General features: G+C 50.8%; 1 protein-coding gene across 1 annotated transcript; it reads right to left on the bottom strand.

The window, feature by feature from the left end:
- Positions 1-5778: 5778 nt before the first annotated feature.
- PADI6 (peptidyl arginine deiminase 6) lies at positions 5779-22935 on the bottom strand. The gene is made up of 16 exons (XM_077138006.1): positions 22844-22935; positions 21919-22102; positions 20091-20163; positions 17685-17752; positions 17059-17173; positions 16230-16355; positions 14216-14394; positions 13871-13974; positions 12536-12647; positions 11121-11228; positions 10767-10921; positions 10162-10321; positions 9931-10054; positions 8722-8792; positions 7124-7285; positions 5779-6012 (listed from the first exon to the last, which is right to left on the bottom strand). Exons 1-16 carry the CDS (start codon positions 22933-22935, stop codon positions 5779-5781), a joined length of 2067 nt encoding a protein of 688 aa, XP_076994121.1.
- Between the last annotated feature and the right edge of the window lie 1556 nt (positions 22936-24491).

Raw genomic sequence — 24491 nt, forward strand, 5'->3', positions numbered from 1 at the left:
GAGTTGGGAGACAGGAAGCAAGTGGAGCTAACTGGGGTCACTGCCTCTGTTGCCCAACTCTAAAATGGGGTTTCAAGTATTGATATCACTGGGGTGTTGAGAGGATAAATGAGATTGGGCACAGAGAGCATCCAGAACAATGATTTGCACAATTTGTATGTTCAATAAAATGTACACCCCTCTGCCCCATCCCCATCCTCTTGTCAGGAGAACCTGCCCACATGCGTGAACTGTGCTCCTTTTTGGGCCAGGCCCTTACCTGCAGTGTGCAAGCTGCCCACTGGGGGGCACCGAGAGTCCAGTCCTGTGTCAGATGCCACCAGGCAGTTGCTACCTCTACCCACCTTAAGTTTTTGCTTTTCGGCTGCTGCTCCAGGCAGACTTGGCCCAGGTCTAGATAGGACCTTCTCTGCCAGTCACCTGCCTCCTGGACCCCCTTTATGAGCCTTGGAGGGCTGGAGGGCTGGTGGTTTTATGTGTGTTCTCTCATTAGTCCTCACAGCAGGTATTGCCCTAAATTGCCTAATTTAGAGAGGCGGAAATGGTCCTACACAGCCAGCGAGGGTCCCACAGCCTGTTAGTGGCAGAAGCAGCAGCATGCCGCTGCGGTCTGCACATGTAATAGGTGCCATCTCCCCATCAGCCACCTTGATGGCCTGGAACTGCCCTTCAGTTGGAGGGGAACCAGCTTCCTGTCCCAGAGGAACCCCCAGTTGGGAGGGGGAACCTGGCCTGGCTCAGAACAAGTGAGTTGGACTGACAGATCTTTCTGGCTGACACTTAATGAGTACCTACTAACTATAAGGTGTGTTAAACTGACTCTTGGGAGGTAGGGCCCATTATTTACTCCCATTTGGAGGAAGAGAGTGAGGATAGAGGTGAAATGTCCTTTTCTGAGGCTGCAGTGGTGGCCACTGGGGAAGCCCACATTCAGAGCTGCCTCAGTAACAACGTACCTCCACCACCCCAGCCTCTGGGAACCTGCCCCAGCCTCATAAGCTGCTTTAACCTGCATTATAGAAAAGAAGCTCAGTAGGGAAAGGGTGTCAGGCCTGGAGCTCAGGGGCAGTTTGGTTGGTGGCTGTAGGATGGGAGATAAAGGGTAGAGGGTAGAGAAGGAAGGTTCTGCAAGCCGTAGCTCTGGGGGTGGGGAGCTCATCTGCAAAGCTGGTGCTGTCTTGCTGGCAAAAGGACCCAGAAATGTCCTGAGCCTGGGTCTGAAGCCCACTGTCCACCAGTGGTGGGGCAGGCCTGAATGTCCCTCCCCACCCCCAAATGTTGGGAGGGCGGGGACCTGTGGGAGGGTCATGCAGGACCACGGTACCCAGAGGATGACAGCACTGGAGAGGAGGGACCTCGGAGCCATCTCAACCTGTGGCTGACACTGGATGATAACCAGGGAGCTTTGCCATTCCTGCTGGAATCGAGTGGGAGCTAGAGACCCCTGCCATCATGCAATTCGCAGCTGTGGGGACAGAGACTAACAGACCTATTGCATGCTTTAAAAGGTGGGGGCTTGCGGCAGGGGCACGCCAGGCCTCTGGGAAGCCCTGAAGGAAAGAATTTGGTGCATTTGAAGAACCGTCGATGGCCAGTGGGAGGCGGGGAGGACTGCTCCCACAGCCCTCAATTACTCCTCACCCCATGCTGGCCCCCATACCCTTCTTCCCACCCCACCCCCACCCCCTGGGTCTGCAGTGCTGCCTCAAGCCAGAGAGTGGTTTGGGCATGGCACACCAGTTGCCCTTAGGACCAGGGGAATGAATGAACTGAGCAGGCTCTGGAAACTTTCTTCCCCTGCAACAAAAAAATGGATCGTTTCCATCTTTAATGAAGAAGAGTCCCTAGCATTGACCTAGATGCTTTGATTCCATGCAGCAATCTCAGGGGAGGGCTAAAGTTTTCCCGGATTGACCATGGAGCCCTGAGTCCAGCTTTGGTGTTTTGCTCACTTTAGACAGATAGTCTCCCTGCTTCAGTAGGAGGAAGGGGACAATGCAAACAATGGCAAGTGACTGCTGACCTTGGCACCTGGGAGAGATCGTGGGGAGGGTAGAGACTGGTGATTTGGAGGCCCTGGGAGCCCAGGGTTGCCAAATATCCTGCTTTGTCAGGAGCTGGAAAACTAGATTCAACGTTAAAATTATCTCCATTGTTGTGACTAGTTCAGAGAAATTTCCAACATGGTAGAGGCCAGGGTCAACCTAGCTCCCTGCCTGGTCTAGTTGTTTGCAAACAAGGCTCTTAAGGGCACCTCTGGCAGGTGTCCATCATGGGTGGGACCCTGGGAGCAGCAGGAGAGAATGGCCTGCTGTGGTATCCCCAGGGACTTTACGGGTGGGGAGAATGCAGAGTTGGTGTCCTTGCAAATCCCTGGGTGAGGGGGCTACCCTCAGCTACCATTTGGCACAGAAGATGGTGAGGTCCCCAGGACAATTCTCTGTAGGTGGCAGGACGGGATGGTGGGTAATCCTTGTCTCCTCAGGGGTCCCCAACCTCTTTTCCCTGGAACTGGAGTTCCACTCCTCGAAGTCTCATGATCCTTAATTTCCTATGGGTTTTCCAGAACGATTTGTGGAAATACAAATAGGCCCCACCAAGTGGCAACCTTGACTCTAGTTGGCTGATGTGTCCCTTCACAGGTTTAATTAAGATTAACTTGGGCATGCTCTGTGCCAGGGCCTCAGGCTGACCTAGGGGACACAACAGTGAATACTACAGTTAGTTCCCTGTGGGGTGCCCTAAAACCCCATACACCTGAGGAGTAAACTAGGCCCGGAGGTAGCTGCTCACCACCAAAGCAGAGGTAGTGGGTCCTGGGTTAACCTGGATCTGACTCCAGAGACCATGCCCCTATAACTCCCAGCTACCCTCTATCCCTCATGTTTCTACCACACTCCTTGGTTCCTGCTCCCTGGAATAACCTGAGTAAGAAAATCAGCAGTTGAAAGAGCTGGGGCTCTGGATCCCATCTCTGCTTTGTCATAGCTTTGTGACCTTGGGCACATCACTTCCCCTCCCTGGATAGTTCTTGTTTGGGAAATGGGGATAGTTTAAACAACCTTACGAGACTGTTGAGGTGACTTAGATGAACTGCTTTGCACAGTGCCCGGGAGAGCTGGCCCGGATGCGTGTGTATTGCGCACACAGGTGTTGCATGTGCACCCCATTCTCACCCTGGGGAAACACGATCTCCATTCGACAGATGGGGCCCCAGCAGCATGTGACAGGTCTTCCCTGGGCTGTGGATCCTGCAGGACCTCAGAGCAGGGAGCCCTACAGAACTGGCTGTGGCTGGGCCTCTAGCGGAAAGGCACTCCTCCCCCCCCTGCCGCCGCAGCAGCCCAAGGGTCTGGGACCTGCTATGGGATGCAAACCAATCAGTTCCCCTCTCAGGGTCCTGCTGGAGGGCTAGAGAGTGTTGGGGGAAGGGGCAGGGGTGGATAAACCTTCCCAAAGAATCATTTGGTTTACTAGCATCTCTGTGCTATTTTCACAGGGGTGGGCATACAGGTGGAAATAGGAAGCTTTGGGTGGGGTCCTGGAGTGGGTACTTAACCTTTTAAAATATTTTTATTGAGAAATCTTCACACAATACAGTCCATCCATAATATACAATAAGTGGCTCACAATATCATATTTGTGTATTCATCACCATGATCATTTTTAGAACATTTGTGTCACTCCACAAGAAAAAACTCATTTCATAACGCTTACCCCTCCCTCTCTGATCACAAGTATTTCAATCTACCCCAATTTTTTTTACCCCTTACCTTCCTTTATCTACCTACCTACCTACCTACCTACCTATTGGCATGGACAGGCTCCAGGAATCGAACCCAGGTCTCCAGCATGGCAGGCAAGAATTCTGCCACTGAGCCACCATTGCACCGCTCCCCCACCCCCATTTTATATATATATATTACTAATCTGTCTATACCCTGGATGAAAGAAGCATCAGGCACAAGGTTTTCACAATCACACGGTTATGCTGTAAAAGCTGTAGAGTTATACATCTCTTAAAGAATCAAGGCTACCGAAGTAACAGTTCAACGGTTTCAGGTTCTTCCCTCCAGCCACTCCAATACACCATAGACTAAAAAGGGATGTTTAAATAATGTATAAGACTAACCTCCAGGATAACCTCTGGACTCTGGACTCTCAGCCACTGATACTTTGTCACATTTCTCTCTACCCCTTTTGGTCGAGAAGTCCTTCTCATTCCATGATGCCAGGTCCCGGCTCATCCTGGGGGTCCTGTCCCACGTTACCAGGGAGATTCACACCCCTAGGAGTCATGTCCCATGTAGGGGGGGGAGGGCAATGCGTTCACCTGCCAAGTTAGCTTAAAGAGAGGCCACATCAGAGCACAGGAGAGGTTCTCTGGGGGTGACTTTTAGGCATAATTATAAGTAGGCTCAGCTTCTCCTTTGCAGGAATAAGTTTCATAGGACCAAACCCCAGGATCGAGGGCTCAGCCTATTGAATTGGTTGTTCCCACTGCTTATAAGAATTTCAGGAGTTCCCCAAATGGGGAAGTTTAACATTTCCTTGCTTCCCAGTCCCCCAAAGGGACTTTGCAAACTTATTTCCTGACCAAATTATATAGTGTGATATATTGGGGCATGGCACTAACCTTCTGGGTAACTTAATCATAACAACCAGCAGCCCCAGCTTGCCCTTGGCTGGATCTTGCCTTCTAGAGACCCTGCACCCCCATACTCTAAGGATAGCAAGCCTCTACCTGCTGAAGCCAGCTGCTTAAGGCATGGCACCATTCCCCTCTCAGGCCTGCCTCCCGCAGCTCCTACCAGGCCCAGTGAGGGGTAGAGGAAGGATTCACTCTCCATGCTGGAGTCTGTCCCCTTCAGCTCCAGAGTCTAGCAGCTTTTCTGATTTTTAAAGAATTGGAATGCAAGTCTAATCACTTCCTTCTGCAAAGCACCTAGCTGAGAAGGGGACCACCACCTCAACATTTACCCCACATGGTGGTTTGGAGCTATGTACCCCAGAGAAGTTGTTCTTAAACTTAATCTATTCCTGGGAATGGGAACCCTTGCTTGGCGAGTTCCTTCAGAAAGAAGGTGGCCAAGAATAGGCCTTCATGTTTTCACTGAGGGCCTTCACAGGAAGGGTCAGAGAAGGAGGGAGCAACTGGCATCTGAAAGCCAACAACCTGGAAGAGGAAGGTAAGGCCGGGACAGACCATCACGTGCACTGCCAGGAGACAGAGGAGCCAAGGACCAGGGATAACGGGCAGTCAGCCCTGCAACTCCAGTCTTCAGGAAGAAGCCATCACCTTGATTTGATCTTCTCTTGGCCTCAAAACCATGAGCTAGTAAATTCCCGTTGTTGAAGTCAACCCATGGCATGGGTTGAGGAAGCAAATGCTTTAGCAATGAAGAAACTAGAACACCCTAGTTCCCGCCCCTGCACAAGTAGGGCAGCATGGCACAGGTGTGTCCCAGCTTGCTTACATTTTATTCTAAACTGTCACCCCTTCCCCCAAACAAGGAGACTGCTGCCAAAATGCATTCAGAATAGCCAGACCTTTATATTTAAGTAATCATGTCAAGCTGATGACAGTTATCCATCTTCTTTACCCCAAGGGGTTCAAATTGGCAGGTGTTTGCCACCCCCTTGGATACCGAGGGACAGTAGGGGTAAACAGGGTAAAGGGGTGTCGGTGCCTTGACAGGTCCCCCAATTGCAGAAGAAACTAGAATCCAGTTGTAAGGTGATATCCTGGGGCACAGCTGGCAGCTCTGGGGCCTGGATCTAGGGCAGCATCTTCCACCACTTGAAGGCAAAGGGCACCCGGCGGATGTTGGCACAGGCGCAGAAGTCCCCAACATCGGTTAGGTAGCAGTCAAAGTCATTGATGAAGGTGCACTTGAAGCCCAGGGGCTCCAGCAGGTGGCAGACCTTTTCTTCCAGGCAGCAGGTACCCTTGATTTGGGGCCCAAAAGGCTTAGGGATCCCCAGGTTCTTGCCCATCACAATCATATGTAGCTGTTGGGAGACAGGAACCAGAGCCATGAGGAAAGCCCCTCTCCCCTCCAAGGCAGGCAAGCCATGGGGTTAACCACAAGGGAAAACCTAGCTGCCTCTACCTTGTATCAAGCTACCACCCCAGAAATAGCAGCACACAGCACTGTTTTCCAGGTCTGTGCTCATGCAGGCATCACTAATCAATCTCAGCTCAATGCAACTCACTAACATTCCAATGCTGCCCAATGTGTTTCTCAAAACCAAAGTCCTTGGCCTGGACAAGGCCTGGCTTTGCCAACTCACCCAGTTTCCTCTTCCTCTAATTCTGTTCTTCTGGCCTTTCAGTCTTCGATAAAAGCCACCTCTGTGGGGATGTACTTCCACCCCCAGGTGACAGATACACTTCTGACCATCTGTTACAGCTCCAACATCTCTTCCTCAAAGCAGCTCCACTCCCTAAACCCACACCTATTTACGCAGGCAGGGGCTAATGCCCAAAGGGCCACACTAATCTTGAGCAGTTATAAAGCATCTGTGTGGGATCCGGGAGTGCAAGGCCTTGTGACCCTAGGGCCCAGGAAACAGGTCTGCGAGTGTAAGGAAAGGATGAGCTCAAATGTCTGTTTTAAGTGCCTGTGTGACAGATCCTGACTGTTATAGGAGGAAGTTCCAGGTATCACAGCTGAAATGAGCCCACAGGGATCTCTGGTATTCCTTTTCTAGTTTCTCACCTGCCAATTCAGACTCTAAACAGGGATAGAATATTACTTGAAATGTTTGAACACCTTCACGTGCCGGACACTGCCCTGGACCCCAGGAATCCATAGACAGGAAGACACTACCCTCAGCTTAGCCTTGACTCAGTGGCAGCTCAGCATCCTCATCAGTAGCCTGTACCCTTTAGGATGGGGGTTAGCTGGCTGGTGCCCCTAAAGCCACTGACACAGGGCCCGGCCCTCAGGGCCCGCCCAGCTCACATACTCCCTGATGGGGTAGAAGGCAGAGGGCTTCCATCCCAATTCCTCAGGCACTGTCACCTGCTGTGCCCCCTCCTCAGTAGCCCAGGACCATGCACATGAGGGTACCAGCTGGCGTGGGCTGAACGGGCCCTCCCCAGGCAGGGGTGTCTCACCATGTCAGGGAAGTAGGGCCTTGCCAAGGGCTTCCCGGTCTGCTGGTTGGAGGGAATGTTCATCAGGGGCTCCAGGCAGAAGAGCTGGGGGATGTGGATGATGTCCGTCTCCGCCAGACCCAGCTCCCTCTTCAGGATGTCACGGTTCAGGTGAATGCACTTCTGTGGGTTGGGAAGGGGGCCGGGAGAGAAACTGGTTCATCAGAAACTGAGAAACCCATTTTCTTCCATTCTGAAGACTGGTCTAAAGGAGCCACCACTCCAAGTCACACCATACCTGTGTGCTGGAAATCTGACCGATCACACCCACTCTTCCTGATAAAGTAGGCACAAGTCCCTTTTACCAAGGGCAAGTGGTGGGCTCAGAGAAGTAGCCTAGTCCCAACAGACCAGCATCTCACAGCTAGGCCATGTTGAAGCAGCTACTAGTTCTAACTTTACTGTACCAAGTGGCCCCTTTGACACTCAGTCCTACTTGGAGCTGGGGACCTGGGTGATGGCAAGGAACTAGTTGGCTGGAAGTGTGCTTTTCTTGCTGCTACTCCTTGGGCACTTCCCTGATCAGACCAGCCAAAGCTCAACTCCTAGCACTTTACTAGATTCCGAAGAAGTATTTGGGCCAATGACTACCATACCTCACAGATGGTCATGGGGGTCTCCAAGGGCTCAGAAATGCCCTTTTGGCCAGGAACCTACCAGTGTCTACCCAGTCATGCCAGGCCATCTTCCTTATCTGTTCTTTTGTTGTTTTTTTTTTTTAAAAAAAAAAACACGCAAAGGTTAGGGTCCCAGAGCACTTTGATACTGGATGGTGCTTGGCAAGGAACAAAAAGGACCCAGTAATCAAAGCTATTTGCTGTTGCCACACGTGACCTTGGGCAAGTCATTGCCCTTCTCCATCACTTGGAATGGAGTGATGGACCACTTCATCTAGGAACGTGGATCTCCAATGCTCAGAGCTTCTTAGAGAAGAAGAAAAAGAACAGTCCTCTGCGAGGAAGATGCTGGACAGTTTCAGGTTGTACAGTGAGTTGAGAATGAACTCGGGATAAAACCCAGTTCCAAATTCCTCGGCTTAGGCTAGTGATTTTACTAAGCTTCCCTAGACACAGGATAAGTTTATTTCATATGATCACTTCCAGGATTATGGGGAGGTATCATGCTCGGTGCCTGGACTGTAGTCATTGTTCAAATAGGAACCACTGATTAGGTTGTCAGTGTCTTTCCTCTGGCCTTCAATAGGTGGGGTCAGGATGGGTGGACTTATTCCCATCATTTCTATACCTTCTCTTCCTTCCCTGGAGTCTAGAACTGTGGCCTTGGCCTTCCTTGGTTAGAGCCTTGGAAAGTTATGGTATCACCATACTTTTTGGTCTCTTCCAAGAATAAGGTGCTTCTTGCTGCACCTTCAGCTGCAGAGACCCAGCTCCTCTCAACCCCCTAGTCTAACACTGAGACTCAGGCCTGCCCCAGCCCCAGGTCTGGGCCTGTGTTTTGACTCACTGCCCCAGTAGGAATGGGTTGGTGCCTTCCTGACAGGCCCCACAGTGCCACGTCTCTTTTCATTGGAGAAGGTTCCCTACATCCTCGCCTCCTACCTCCACATAGTCATTCTGCTTTCTCAGACGTTCATCAGCCAGAAGTTGATCAATGGTTTTGGCCTCCCTTCCTGTAGGAGGAAGAAGAGGGCGGGAAGGCCTGGGGGTCAGAGAGCCGGCAATGTTGTCCAGGACTGGGCAGACTTAGGTTCTTGGCACAGCCCAGCTCTGCCCCAACCTGATGTATTCTTGGACCCGTGGGCAGCCTGGCTAGTTTCCAGGGACCTGTGTAGGTCTAACATCTTACATTCGGACACTGACCAGGGTCTATGCTAAGAAGCCCCAGACCAGAAGAGCCTGGGTAGGCTTTCACAGCCACTGGCCAACTCTGTCCCTGGCATGAGGAGACATAGCCCATGTTATACTTTGGGGGACGCAGCCTGGAACACCTGTGCAGGCAGCAACACCCACATACCCCTTGGCAGCAGGTTACCTCTATGCTATACTCGCCTCTAACTGACCAGGTTACCTTGTTCCCCGGTTTGCTAATCCTTAGGGCAGAGATGCCCAAGTAGTTGTCAGCTCTGAACTCATAAAGCACCTAGTGTAGTCCTGGCACCTGGCTTATGCTCAGTAAGTGACACCTTCCAGATACTTCTATGACCGTAAGAATGTTGGGCCTCTATCCCCAAAGGGTTGAAGAAGACCAGAATAGGGTCGACATTCTGCATCTCTTATCAGCTCCCAGGTGAGTCTTATGCCATGGACCCCAGACCACAGTAGCTAGGGTGTTGGGACTGTCCTAACCCACCCCCCAACCTCTGTGTCCCTACATTTAGAAGTGTCAAGGCACCAGTCACACTGGTCTCTTGTTCATTTAGTTCTTCTTTAATGTGACCAAGTGACCCCTGAAGTCCCCAGACCCTGGTACCTGACCCACATTCCCTGAATAAATTCAATACTAGCATTGGAAAAATTTAAAACAAAACAAAACAAAAAAAAAACACAAGATCATCCACATGCTAATGAAGGCCCCTTCACCTTGTGGGGTTGGCCCCACCACCATCCCAGAACTTCTAGTCTAGTGAGAACATCTTAATACTGCCAAAACTGCCCTGTCATAGAAGAAAATGTTCTCATGTGGTAATTCCAACTGTTTTTATACTTCCCTGGAAGCCCTTCCACCGAGAGGAATGAAGTAATTTAAGAAGGGCACCTGGGGAAAAAAGGGCCTCACCTCCTGCTCCATTGGGAGGGTGGTTCCCTTACCATTAGAAAGGAGCTGGTCGACCCTAACCTCTTCAAACAGAATCGCGTCCCCGTAGCCCTCCTTTTGTTTCTCCTGGAACAGGTTATAACAGGAGCTTGGGCTGGCCAGGAGCAGCCGGAAGCCCTGTGAGACCAAGAACTCCACTCAGAGGCTGGCTTTGCCAGAGCCACCTTCAAGGGTCTCCAACACAAGAGTGGGATGGACGTACCCTTCCCCGGCCCCCAACAGACCTTTCTGCCCTCACTCTCATTGTCTTCAACAGGGATGAAGCACATGAACTCGTCTATGTGGCCTATCATTAGCCAGTCTGAGAAGAGTTCCACTGGGGCCTGAACTTGCTGGGCGTAGAGGAAGTCCTGGAGCTTCTTACTCATGTCCCGGCCCCCCGTGCTGGAAAGGAGATACAAAGACTAGCCCCCTAGCTAGTCTGTGGCTGCTCGCCACATGGGGGTATCGGGCTGCCACCAGCTGTTCTAACCACTGGACCAGCACGGCTAGCCCGTAGAGGCTGCGTGGTTACAAGGAGCCTGACCTAGGTCAGGACTGGGCCAAGCTGTTGTAGATGGAGATTGAGCACTGGAAAAAGCATCTCCCATTTTGAATGGGAATGGCTACCAAGAAGCAAGGGACAGTAGGTCCACTGAGTTTTGCATGTTTCCAATGAAACCTAAGAATCCTCAAAGAACAGATAGCTAGTCTGCCTTTCCAACTTTAATCTTGAATATGCTGATTTTATAGTTTAAGTGGTCTCGAGGGAACTAAGATGGGGCCAGGTAAGCTGTGGGGGTCTCTTTAGTTTCAAGACAGCCAGCTACCACCTGGCCTCTGGCCATACCTGGGGTAAAAGCTGCTGCCAATGAGGACCCTGCCCAGGGGATAGTCTTTCCCTTGGACCTTGACAGGTGGGGACACCACCAGGTTTCCGATGGAGTCCAAGCTGGCCACCCTGCTGTCCTTGACGTTTTGGATCACATAGCCGGTGCCAGGGCTCTGCAAGGACAGCCAGCCAGGGGCGGGGGAGGGGTCAGGTGGGTGGGTCTCAGCCCCGGCCTAGTCTGCCCCGCCGACCCACCACACCCTGTCTTTCCTCGGGTAGATCCCTGCATCCCCTTCCCCCAGGAGCCTCGGGGCCCTAGCTCTTCTGATGGTGATCACACCACGTCCAGATGAGCAAAACCGAGCCCCACACCAGTGAGTAACTCATGGAGAGCTCTTCGAACTTGGCAACTCGAGGGGTGTCGAGGACCAAGGAGACGGTCTTATGAGGAGCCTGGGAGTAGCAGAAGGCTATCTCATCCTGGAAGAGACAAAAAACACGCTGCCCATCGGCTCACTCCACCGGCAGCTGGCCTGCCCGTGTTGGGCTCACTGGCCACACAGGTCACTATACAAGGGCCTCCTCCAGAGAAAGGTACCACGAGCACCCCCCTCCCCTCCCCCTTCTGCCTGCCAATTCCTGCTCAGCCTTTGAGACTCAGACTCCAAGGTTTTGAAAAAGAAAAAAAAAAAAAAAAGGAAATAAAATAAATAAAACTGAGCCCCCCAGATTCTTCTATCTTCTGCACTCAATCCATGATCAAGCCTTCTTGATTTTATCTCGATGACATACTCAGAATCACCCAGGTGTAGCACATTAGGGGAGGCCACTGGGATCTTTTGCCTGTACTATGCAAGGGTCGTCCAACCAGTGTTCCCTCTTCTATCTTGCCCCTCCTGAGATCTGTTCTCTGTATCTCAATTAGAGGGATCTTTTAAAAACCTAAGTCATAAATAACGTCTAGTGTCTTTCCCACCATCTTTAGATTTCTTTCTATTTCTTGCGTTGGCTTAAAAGGGCCCTAATGTATCATCTAGCCTCTGCCTACCTTCTGACCTTAGTTTGCTATGACCTGGTCATACTAACCCCTTCTGCTCCTCAGGTCTCCCCAGTGCCCTCCCCACTGTGGTCTTCATACCAGCCATTTCTCAGGCCTGGAGAACCTCTTCTCTTAGCCCTTCCCACCTATGGCCGGCTCCCCATTTCCTCAAATGGAATTTGAAGCCTTTCCTGACCGCTCAAACGCAGCTGTCTGGTAACTCATAACTTCTTGCTTTGTTTTTCCACAGCCAAGTTCTATCTTAGCCAGAACAGGAGTGCTATCTGTTCTGTTTTTATCTCTAATACTTAGAATGGCACTCAGCCTACAACAATTGCTTAAGTGTTTGTGGAGAAGAGGGGTCAGAACTCAAGGCTAACTGGACTCTGGGTTTAGTGCTCCACTGGGGTTGGGATGGTGACCCAGCTCCGACAGCCTCCAGCCAAAGGCATCAGGCCCTGTGGGTGCTTCGGGAGGACGTGCTGGTGTTCTGTGGCCTCAAACACTTTTATGCTTTGGAACTGGAGGAAGGTTAGATGCTAAGCCCAATTAGACTCTAGGACTTGGGCAAATTGCTTTATCTGAGCCTCCACCAATGCCCTGAAACTCGAGATACCTCTATTTAGGCTTATGTTTTCTGTAAGCATTAAATGGAAGTCTGCAAAGCTCACTGAATGTGGTATGTGGTGTATGCTGAGTCTCCCCTGTCCCCTCCATAGTGGTTGGATTTCCCCAGGTGGGCTATTACCTGGAGCCACCTGCCCAAGCGATTGGGGTCCTCATAGACAGATGCCACCTGGCTGTTACTCTTTTCGCTCAGCTCCATCACCGTGTCCACGAAACCCTGGAGCTGTAGCTCTCTGCCATGGGAGACAAGATGACCCTGGGATGGTCTTCGAGGCTCCCCCTGTGTCCCAGGGGGAAGGGGTACCTCTTTTTGGTTAGGAGAACTTGTTTCCCTCCATGCCTCATGCAGTGGCAGGTCAAGAAGTGTCAGTGTCAACCCTTGGTCTTGTGGCTCAGGACCCTACTCTATTTTTATCCTGTGGTCACATTTGACCTGTGCCCTCTACACCCTGTCTTGGGGGATTTGGGCCACCCTAAGATATGGGCTGATTCTTCTGTCTCCAAAGGGAAGCAACCAGGAACCCCCTTGAGACAGTCTCCAAGCCGTTTATAGTTGTGTATGTGGCAAGGGGAAGGTCTTGAATCCTGGGATCTCTGTGCCATTAGACATAGCACCAGGCTTAGGGGCCCACGATGAATACACTTCCTTATTGAAGATAAGCAGAGTGATGTTTGAGACTGCCATGAAGACCACCCATTTTATAAGTTAGATTCTCAAGAGTTGAATATCAGCAAGGTCACTACTGGGAAAGTCAAAGATTCCTGTCCTGTTGTAAGTTCAAAGCTTGCATCTCTATTTTATGCTGCTGTTTAAATGCACTTAGTTCTCAGGTCTATACAATCAAGGCTACAGAAAGCTGGACAGTCCTGAGAAGGTCTAGAGCAGTCTCAGGATATGAAGAAGAACAGGGGGTTTAGGTGACAGTGGGAAGAGTGCTACCCTATCCCGCACCTGCAGGCATCAAGACTGGAGAAAGTCTATTTTAAGCCCCTGTATTTGGTCTGTCACAGACACAAGGGCTTTACCCTGTTTACACAGAGCCCACCAGGTCCTGTCTGTTCTGGCTCCTTCCTTCCTTCTCCTGTGTCCCCTATTTGTATCTGTTCTCTCTGGCTTGCTGTCCCTGAAACACACTGCTGCCCTTACTCCTCCATCTTCTTTTCTTGTTTTATAGCATTTGATACTACCCAAGATCATGTGAGCTGCCCCTCGAGAACAGGGGGAGGGACTGTCTACTTACTTCTGTGTCTCTAGCACTGTGATTATTCAAATGTATACTGCTCAACTGTCTTGGAAATGGTCCGGGCAGCTCAGGTAGAAAGATTTCTCCTTCCTGCTGAGAAGGGTTCTCAAGTTCTAATCACTGTCATCTCTATCTTCCCCTTTCACCCTCAGACAGGAGAGGTTACAAGATAGGAAAGTTACCTGGCACAGGCAGCCCTGAGGGTTTCTTACCTGCACACATACACCTCTAGAGGCATCTGGGTGCTGGGAGTAAAGATGCAAGGAGCCACCCGGAATACGACAGTGTCTTTATACACAAGAGTCTCCGGAATTGACTGCGGTATAAAACGAGGTCTCATCAGTGAGCCGACTCCTGACCCCACACCGCCCCCGTCCTGTGCTCTTCAGACTAGCCCACTTCTGGGCCCTCCCCTGACCTCCAGCAGAGCTGCCTTCTAAAGGTGCCCTGGAACTTCAGCTCCACCCAATGCCTCGTCTCCCTCTGCCCGGGTGTGGGAGAGGTTTCTTTTCCACCCATCCCCTGGTCCAAGGGCTCCTTTGCTTGGGGGGATGTACCGGGTCTTGAGACTCTTCCACAAGAGAAGCAGAGTAGGAAATCAGGCCTGAGAAGTCAGCAGACGGGAACTCCACGGCTTCAACATAGAAGGTCTCCTTCAAGCGGTTCTCAGGAAGGGGCAGAGGGTAGGTCTGCTGATCGGGCCCCAGCACCAGTTCAAAGGTACTAGAGTTGTCCTCTAGGAAAGAGAGGAGAAACAGACCAACTACTGAAGTTGCCTGGAGCTGGAAGGAACAGACGACCTTGGTGTCAGGTCACCACACCTGATGACCGAGGGAACGGACCAGTTCACTCTTTACACCAACAGCCTGGCTGAGTGTTCTCCCAGCTCCAGGAGAGCAGGAACGAAACCGGTTTATCTGAGCTTCTGTTCTTGTATTTGGGACTCAGTAGACAGATGTTCATCTACAAACTAAGGCCATGATGCCACCCCCTTGTACACACTGTCAACTCCTACACCTTGAAACCTGCCTGGAAAAACCTCAGCTTTGGCTAAACCAAGTCTATGGAGATGTGCCTGGACTCTACCATCCCAGCCCCCTCTAGGCATTAGCGCCACATTTCCCTTACAGGCAAATTCCTTCTGTCATCTACTTAGGCTGTGCTTACCCATTTCAATCTGTCTATCCCTACTGTTTTGTTGAAACTGTATCAAGGTCACTGCTCAGAATCACTTTGAAAACTACAATTTAATCACTGGACTTGGCATCTTAGTCTATGGGGCACTCTTTGCCATAGTCACTCCCTTCTGGAAAGGCTCCTTTTACTTTGTTTCTGGAAGCTTCTTCTCCAGTTTTTATTTTTCTCTGGCAATTCCTTCTTGTGTTGCTTCTAAACTAGTTGTACTCAAACTTTAGCCTATCTCAGAATCACCCTGAGAGTCTGTTCAAACACTGTGCTGTTGTTTCTCCTGCCCCAGTTTCTAAGAGTGTCTTTCCTTGATAAAGAAAACAGGTAGGCAGCTATGATACACTCAGTGAATGCAGCACCTTTAGCAGGCCCCAGGAATCACTGGTGTCTTGGGCAAACTCCAATGACCATACTCACAGCCCAGCCTCTCTGACTTGTCCACCCTTGGTGGGCCTCAGAGGGCTGTACGGCCCTAGACCCACGTGTGTCTAAGACTCTTTCTGGTCCCCATATAGAACCACAAACAACCTGAGCCGACTTTTCTCCAGCCTGTCCACTGGGTACTTCCAAGACCCTATGGTCTGTAAAAGAGATGAGGTAGAGGGCTGAGCCCAGGTAAGGGAGCAGCTAAGCCATGCTCTCCAGTGTTAGGTGCAGAGCTATGGTCCTTTCTTGGGAACAGCCATCTAAGTACCACAGGCCTCCCTAATTGCCCAGCTGAGGTTTCAAAAGGTAGTTTACTGGCATATGTCCCCAGAAGCAAAGAATTAAATCTCAGTTTAGGAGGATATTAGAGTGCTGAATAATAAAACAGTTTAAGGAAGTGACGACTTGTTCAAGGATACTTTGCTGGCATCACACATGTCCACATCCTAAACCAGCAAGCCTCTATGGCTTCTTCTTGAAGACGGATCAGGTATGGTATGGAGCCTGGAATATAGGTGCAATTGTAGCAGCTATTTTAACTTCTCGGCCTCTAGATTCTGGTAACTTAATATAGGGGAGTCTCTTTTAAGAATGAAGATAGATTTTTTTGGTAGGAGTTGTTGGGAAAAGATATCAGCTGTGTAAAACAACAGCCACAATTTCGGATGACCTTTATTTCTTTTTCAGTTCTGACAATCCAACCAGATGGGCACTATGGCTTCCATTTTACAGTTGGAGAAAGTGGCTCAGAAGTATGTAACTCTCCCAAATATACAGACTCAGGCTACGGTAAAGGTGACAGCCAATGAATCCCAGGGCCACCAGTAGACCCTAACCTGCAGCTCCAGGTTTCCAGTAGGCTTCTGCTGGGGACCCCACTGGAGAAAACACAAGTCACAACTTGCCCCAGCATTTTGAAAGAGCAGACAAAGCTAGAACTGGTGCAAGGACACTTACTTTGGGGCTGGTAGACTCTTGCCTTCTCTGATTCTTCCTTGGAGGTGTGGAGAACCAGTCGGTGTTTCTGTAAGAAGCAGCTAGGGCCTTGGACACTCAGCGTCATCTGGGACATATTCTTTATTTCTGGGTAAGAGACAAGGCAAAGCATCAGGGACTTCTGGAGCCTGGTGCTCCAGGCACAGTGGGAGAAGCCACAAGGATGGGTGGGACCTATATACTGGATCGTCAAGAACCCTCCCTGTGCTTCCCCCTCTGGCCAGGCTGCCTGGACTGAGTCAGAGCCCTACTATGGCTCCCTACATGGTCACAGGCAAACCCGGCATTCCTGTTATTCTTAGTGGGGATGGCATTTGCCCTGTATGACTATAAAGAATAGATGGTCCTTCAAAGTGCCTAGAACAGTTGGCACAGTCAGTGTTCAATGAGGGTTTGCCCTCGTCTAGGTGTATAAGTCAGACCAGATCTATGATTCCTGCCCCAAGCTACAAGAAGGCTTTAAAAAGAAGCTTGTACCCCGCTTTATATCTTTACTAGGTCTTCTCAACCACCTCGTGACGCTGAGCAGATCATCTTTTTACTGGTGACAAAAGACCACAGCAGGCATTCTCTGACACCAGAGCCCGTGGGCTTGCCTTGGGGCCATGGGGGCTCTTCCTACCCTGTTATAACAGCTTCAAGTCGTGATGAAAGACTTGATAACCCCCAGGGGGACGGGCAGCCTGGAAGTGGTGTACACCGAGTGGAAGGCCAGTAAGCCCACAGGGAAGGCAGAGCCCAGGTAGAAAAGCTGGACGCAGCTCCGGCTGGGTGGCCGATTCTCTCTCACCCTCTGCAGTAAGTGACTTTGGGGTCTTCGTGACCGCGAGCTGGCCGGCAGAGGCAAGGTTGCAGTTCACAAGCAGGATGGCACCCCAACCACTGGCGCCCCAGACCCATTTTTTCTGCAAATGTCCCAGAAAAACAGGAATGTTTGCTCAAGGAGAAGCCAGGTGAGCTTGTACCTCTCACATGTCACCCTACACGAAGGTGGGGTGGGTGCAGAGGCAAGCCTATCTCCAGGGCAGCAGGAGCCACTAGAACAGAATTTGCAAACTCAAGCACCTGTAGAAACAGGAAAGTGACATTGGGTAGGTGGGCCAAGAGGAAAGGGGAAAAGGCTCAATTGCTGGTTATTTACCTTGTTTTCAGCATTAGGGAAGTAAGGGATAAGGCAAAGTAGAGGAGGCAGGTCCCACCTGAAGGTGGCATCTACCTTCTGCTCTGGCTAGCTATGTGGCCAGACCAGAATGCGTACTTAGTGTCACCCGACATCCTAGTTTTCCAAAAGGGTTAGAAGTTGGACTAATGCTGCAACTAACTTGATTTCAGAAATATCATGAAGGCAAAGAATGGGTCTCTGGGCTGGCTCCGGCTCAAGGGCCTGGGTCAACTCCCTTCCTCTGGCAGCCTCACCTTAACGTGTGGGTCACTTGGCGCCTCAACTTGACCACTGCGATAGATGTCCACATCCAGGGAGACCTCTGAAATTAAGGGAAAGATGTCTCAGCCCCCTAGATGTAGCCTTGAAGTTATATGCACCTGGGGCTTCCCAAGGCCAGTAGCAGGGTCACCTAATCTTTTGGGCATGCTAAGGTCTTACATGAAGAAAGTTATCTCCAAGACCAGCTTCTCACAAGCAGGCCTGGAGAGACCCAAGTGTTCACTGTCTACCCCAGCCTCCTAGGAATTCAAAAGCTAGTCCACCGTGGTTGCCATTACCACTTCATGCCTCTTAGCCTCTGTCCAGCCATTCCAACCCAGAAGGCTGGAGTTCCCAACCCTCCAGAAAGCCCTCTGCACTCAAATCTGCACGCATGGCAATCCCCAAGCCCATTTAGAGCTTAAGGATCCAGGCTTCTGCCCAAGTGTCATCAGAGCGGCTATCCTACCTAGGCCCCTAGTACCTTAACACACAACCCTCGTTCTTCCCTGTTCACATCTGACCCCGTATGGATTTTCCCTGGCTTTACTTTGTTCATAGCTCTTGTCATCTGACTTGCTATTTCCCAACTGGACCGTTGGGGCCATGAGAGCAGCCCTTGTTTGTGGCAGTATCCTCAGCACCCAGATGCTCAGGACCTGGGGGCCTGCTGTGGACCAGGCACAGTTCTGGGGCCCAGGGACATAGCAATGTTCAAGGCAGAGGAGGCCCCACCTTCTTTGAACTTACACTGGTGTGTACCTGTGTAGCCCAGACAGGGGGTGGATATGTAATTAAGGCATTATTATGTCCAGTGGAAACAAGTGCCTTGGGAAACAGGGAAGGGAAATGGAGAGGGAATGTTAGTTTTAGACCTGTGATCATAGATGTCTTCAAATTTAAAAATTGAACAGAGACCTAAAGAAACTATTTGGATTAAAATATGGGATTAAAAACAATTAGAACAGAAAGTTAAAGGGTCAGAGGCCAGTATGTCTAAAACAGAATGCACAAGGGAAAGAGCAATAGGTCATAAGGTTAAAGGCTGTGTAGACTAGATCATATGGGGTCTCATGCATAGTAACAACTTTGGCTTCAGTCCAAGACAGAATTGGGAAACTTTGAACCAAAGAGACCTCATCTGATCTCTTCTCCAAAAGGTGCTTTTCTGACTGCTGAATAAAGACTGGGACTGTAGGAAGGCAAGGTGGCGGCCAGGAACCCCTCTGGGGTCTTGCACAGTGATCCAGGCAAGAGATCATGGTGGTTTGGACCAGGACGAGAACGCTGGGAGGGGCATGGCGCTAGATTCCAGCTACATTTAAGTTAATGCCAAGATGTGCAGGTTGGCATTGGGTAAGAGTCATGGTAACGACAGGCCACTGGCCTGAACAGCTAGAAGGATAACGATACTGCTATGGGGAAGAAAAACGGGTTTTTGAAGGAAGAGAGAATCAGTTTAATTTAGGATTAATAGATCAAGTTGTAGATGTCTGTTAGGTACCCAAGAAGTGATATTGGGTAGGTAGGCATCTGAGTCTGGTTTATAGAAGAGGGACAGGTTTGTAGAAACTGGCTAGGAACAGTTTTGGGAGCTGTCAGTCCATAGATATGTTTTAAGCTGTACCGCTAGCTTCTTGGACCCTGGAAGGCCAACAGGTGGAGGTCTTCATGGAACCACCAAGGGGTTCTGAGAAGAACAAGCCAGTTAGGTAGGAAGAAAACCTAGTAAAGGATATTTCCAGTGATAGGTGTCAAGAAAGGATAACCAGTTTAATCAAATGCTCCTGGCAGGTCAACGTAGAAGACAACAGAGTTGACCACTGGACTTAACAGAAGTTGTTGGTAAGGACAATGCTAGTGGTAAGTGTCTGATTTGAGTAGGTTCAAGAGAAAGGGAGAAGTTGAAGTACAGCAAGAACTCAGGTTTAAGAGAGATGAGGGCTGATTCGTGTACTCATAGGAATGATCTGGAAGAGAAGGAATGGACAAAGGCTTCCTCCTTTAATAAAGAGAATTATTAGATACTCTTGAATTATTGAATGAGAAAGGATTCTCATGGGAGAAGTTTAACCCTGGATCAGCATATCAACTATTGTAACAGAGGAGGCAGAAAGTAGGAACCACACACAGAGAGCAGGAAGACAGGGAAACTGTGGAGGTTCTGGTTGCTTCTATCCTCAGATTAAGTCAACAGTCACAAGTGAGGATGAGGAAGAAGTGACTGAGCTTGGAGGAAGGAATGTGAGAGCGGATATTTTGAGTGAATCCGTAGACTACCCATAAGAAGGGTCTTGTGAAGGGAAAGCCCTCTTTTACTCCACTGGCTTTTGCAAGTCTACCCCCTCTTCTCCCCAGAGGTGGGCTGCGCCCCAGCTCCTGGTGAGAGCACCACTCACCAATGCCAGTGAGGTAGAGCTCAGCTGTAGCCACGGGGTCCTCTTCATCGGGCTGATAGTAGGAGACCAAAACCTGTGGAGACAGCATCGGGAGCCCACCCAGAAGGCACAGGGCAGGGTCACGAGCAAGCCCTGGGCCATACATCCGGCTTTGAATCGTGTTTGATCATGGGACCTTGGTCTCGCATTACAGCTTCTGAACTTCCAGCATCTCTCCATGAGTTGGTGCAGAGGCCACATTTCACATTACTTAGGACTGAGGGCCACTCCCACGAATGTTTCTCACATGCCATGGCCACTCCAAGTGCTTCCACAGCCCTTGCAGGTGGAACCTATTCCCTCAAAGGCAGTGAGATCAAGGAACTTGCCCTATGTCATTTAGCCAGAGAGCTGTAGAGCAGGGATTTAAGATCAGGGTGGCCCTGCTCTAGATGCCAAGCTTTTACCTGGGTTAAACGTCCTCTCTACCTTTTCCCACCCTACCATTGTCCTACTCATTCCCCTCTTGAGGGGGGCATGGGGGAAATGGGGCCTCCAGTGGGCTAATTCTTCCCAAAGTGGGACACACTGGCAGGAGCTAGAAACGAACTCAAATATCTCTTGCGCCCTGAACCAGCCTCTGCTTCCAGAGGTGCCTTCTAGTTGGAGACCTGTCCAGCCCGACCATGAGGCTTCATCATGAATCAGAGAAGCCATCGGCTGGGGCCATGTTCACCTGTGTGATCTGCCACCTGTTCCTAAATGGAGCTTTAGTCCTCTAGGCTCAATCACCCTACTCTATAGGCTGAGCCCTGGGTAAAGACCTGCTCGGAGGGAGCCTGGGCTCAGCGGGGGCACATTGCAGCCTCAGTTCTTGTCTATACAGTGGCTCAGTTATGCTACCTTGTAAGGTTAACCCTGCCTCAGGCAGGAGTACCACCCCCCTCCAACTGCCAGCAGACAGAATCCCAGCAGGTCCTGGTGGATGAGCCTCCCTATCCTCAAAACATCGTGCTTGATTCAGTGGTGTGCACCCTCAGTTTCACATTGGAATCACCTGGAGAGCTTGCTGCCTGGGCTGCACTCCTGGGCCTTAATTGGTAAGGGATGTACACTGGGTGTAGCCTCACAGAGCTCTCCTGGTGGTTCTATTCTGCATGAGGTTGAGCACCAGCACCTGCTCTAAATGAGTGATCTGCTTTCAGCCACCACCACCTGACCTACGAGGAGACTAACTGCTTGTTCTCCAAGCTGGAAGAAGTCATGCTACAGGGGCCTCATTGAGCTACAGCTGGCCCAGAAGAATAAGCAGACATGGGCTCAAATCCGGGATGATGCCACTCAAGCTTTGCTATTTAGGGCTAGAGCTAATAGGGTGCCTCAGTTTCCCTATATGTAAAGTGGGGGTCAGTGTCTACCTCATGGAACATGAACACAGAAAGCATACATTTAAGAGGCATTAGTGCAAAGTTCATTAAGACTCCTGCATCTGGAAGAATAGCCTTGGCCAAAAAGACCATTTGAGTTGACTGCTAAGACCTTTTAAACCAGACTTTAAAAGCGAGGCATAGCTGTTAGGAGCACATGTGAGGGAGACACACAAGCTTGAGAGTAAATCCAGTTCTGCACTGGCACAGGCCAGGCATGTCCTTCCTCGGTGTCTCGATTCCTTTATCTGCAAAATGGGATCAGGCAGTGCCCACCTTACAGGTTTGTTGCAAACAAGGAGGGAGATCAAACGTGCAAGCAATTAGCACCCCCTTTTGACGGGCTCAGGAAATACCAGCTACTGGAATGAGACCCAACCTGCTGCTTTGGGAAAACCCCCCTTGCCACCTGCCAGGCTCACCATGTCCCCATCTGTGGCAGTGCTTGGTGAGACCATCTTCACCAGCACGTCCATGGGATCAGACAGGAGCCACCTGGTCACGGACACCTCTTCGCTGGTCTTCACTGGGACCGTGTCGTGGACATTGATCAAGACCCCCAGAGATCCATTGATGGTGAAGGACTTGCACTTCTGTGGGGCACACCTGATTTATCCCAAAGGGAAAAGCTTTAAGGCCCAAGAGTCTCTGCTCTCAGCTGAGAGCACCCGTAGCTTGGCAGGGGTGGCCCCCAACGCTGCTTTCATCTTAGGGTATTGGGGCAAACACCTGCTCAACAGGGTAGTTTGGGCCCCTGACGTGGCTGCTGCCTTCCTCCCCCAAGCCCCTGCTCTGGGCACCCTGGGGTCCTCCCACTGACCAGCTCAGACCCCATCCTCCCATCAACATCTTAGAAGTTCCCAAAGCTACACTTTATTTATAGGCCCTCAATTTCCAATGAGGGGAGAGCCATCTGCAAGCCCCAAGAAATGGCTGTAGGGAAAAAAGAGCATGGAATGAGGCTCAGGAGGTCTGGGCTGTGACCTCCGGGAAGGGAGTCACCCACATACTTAGACGCCACTGACTTGATCCTCACAGCTGCCTTCACGAGTTAACATCACCCCCATTTCACAGATAAGGGGGCTGAGAAATGTCCAGTCACCGACTGCTCTAAGGACCTAAAGCCAATACCGGGCAGAGACAGGATCCTGAAGCATAAGGGCTGGGAGGCCCTTTAGACACCTTGAGTGGAGATGGGACGGTGAGATGCAGAGAAGGGAAGTAACCCCAACACCTACCCAACCCAGGAGCAGCCCCAGAGGGGAAGCCAGACACCAGCCTATCTGTCCAGGCCCACCCCCTGACAGCAGGTGCCCACACTTCCAGGCAGAGCCCCCAGCCTCTTACCCACTGAGATCCAAGGAGATTTCTGTGCCCAGGATGCAAATGGCATGAGCAGGTGTGTCCAGGGACAGGTGGATAATGCCCTGGAAAGACATGGCATACCTTCGAGATTGACTGCCCTCCAGCCTGCACACCAACCCTCACCCAGCACGGCAGCTCAGGCAACCCAGGCAGGGGTCTGCCCTGCCCTCCCTGGTTATGGGCTCAGGGCTCCTCCTGCCCCGCCCCTTGTTAAGGAAGGGGTGGGGAAGGGGCTGCAGCAGCTGTCCATGTGTGATTGATTTTCTCTATTAAGACTTCCTAATAGCTGGGGAAGGGGAGGTGCAAGGGAGCAGGCCAGAGGTCAGAGCCCCTCATTGCTAGTGATTAGGCAGCTAGTTACTTCCCAGGAGGCCTTCTTCAGACCCAGGAGGCTTGGGCAAGCCTCTTAGGTCTCCAGCCTTCAGCTGGGGGCAAGAGGGGCTCTGGGAAGCTGGTCTGCTGCAGGACCAGCTGGAAGATATCAGGAGCAAATCCCTGTAGGAACCCGGCAGTGGTAAGGGGGCCCAGGTGCAGCATCTGTGGGCTCAGTGCCTTGGTCCTGGGGGTGTGTCTGATGAGAGGAGCCCACAGAGTGCTGGCCCTGTGGGCTTGGGACACTTAGCTGGGGAGCTTGTTAAGGCTGTGCATGGCTGGGCCTGGCAGGTCTGGGGTATGGGCCAGGCACCTGCATCCCATCCTCAGGTGATTAGGGTGAGCTCAGAGAAGTCAGGAGCTCACACTACTTGTTCACAGCTGCGTCACCACCACCCAGCAGGGATACAGCCGATGTTCGTGGGATGGATGAATAAAGGGGCCTTCTGGGTGAGCCGAGTCCACCCGCTCTTCTCCATCTCTGCTGAATCCCCAGAGCAAAGAAATGGGAGATTTGCTAGGACACAAGGGACTTACCATGCTATTTTGAAATGTTGTTCTTTTTTTATTAAAGTTTTGTTGATACTTATTTTGGAATAGTAACACAGTCACATAGTTCTCTAGAAAAGTGAAACGGGAACCACCCCCAAAATCTCCCTCCTTCCCAGTCCCTCCCCAGCTCAGTTCCCTTAATGAAGGCAGCTGGTACAATAGGTTTCTAATGCAGAGCGTGTATCTTTCCAAATGATCTGTACCACCAAGCAAACATGTGTCTGTCCTCTCTTCCTTTTTCCTTTTTTATTGTAATGGTAGTATATGCTACATAGTATTTCACACCTTGTTTTTTTCACTTGCTACAACTTGGAGAGAAGTTCCCATCAGCACATAAAGAATCCTTTTTTTAAGGTGGTGTGGTATCAGCATAGAGCCCTACCGTAATACATGTAACCAGTCCCACTTATGAAGCATTTGGGGCTTCATAACTTGGGTTCATTCTTATGTCCTGACACAGGTTGCCGATGCCACAATGAGTAACCTCTGTGTGATATACAGAGGGGTTTAGGCTGGGTACTGAGTGATGAGCTGCTCTCTCGGTCAGGCTTTTTAAAAATCCCCTCCATGGAAGTTTTAAGTGCACAGTGTAGCTGTCAGGAATGGCTGTGTGTATATTCTGGTAAGACTCACTGCAAAGTGCTCGCCCCCACCCGTCTGCCTTCCCTCCTGCCCGCCTGCCCTCCTGTCTTCTCAGGTAGGCGCC

Source organism: Tamandua tetradactyla, chromosome 2, assembly GCF_023851605.1.
Source record: "Tamandua tetradactyla isolate mTamTet1 chromosome 2, mTamTet1.pri, whole genome shotgun sequence".
NCBI classification, from domain to species: Eukaryota; Metazoa; Chordata; class Mammalia; order Pilosa; family Myrmecophagidae; genus Tamandua; species Tamandua tetradactyla.

Excerpts from the sequence above, each read along its gene's own strand:
- PADI6 (XM_077138006.1), bottom strand. The coding sequence starts at position 22,935 with ATGTCTTTCCAGGGCATTATCCACCTGTCCCTGGACACACCTGCTCAT. Across the intron at positions 22,103-22,843 it reads ATCTCCTTGGATCTCAGTGG|GTGTGCCCCACAGAAGTGCA; the intron begins GTAAGAGGCTGG and ends GGGATAAATCAG. Across the intron at positions 13,975-14,215 it reads TGGAAGAGTCTCAAGACCCG|TCAATTCCGGAGACTCTTGT; the intron begins GTACATCCCCCC and ends TTTATACCGCAG.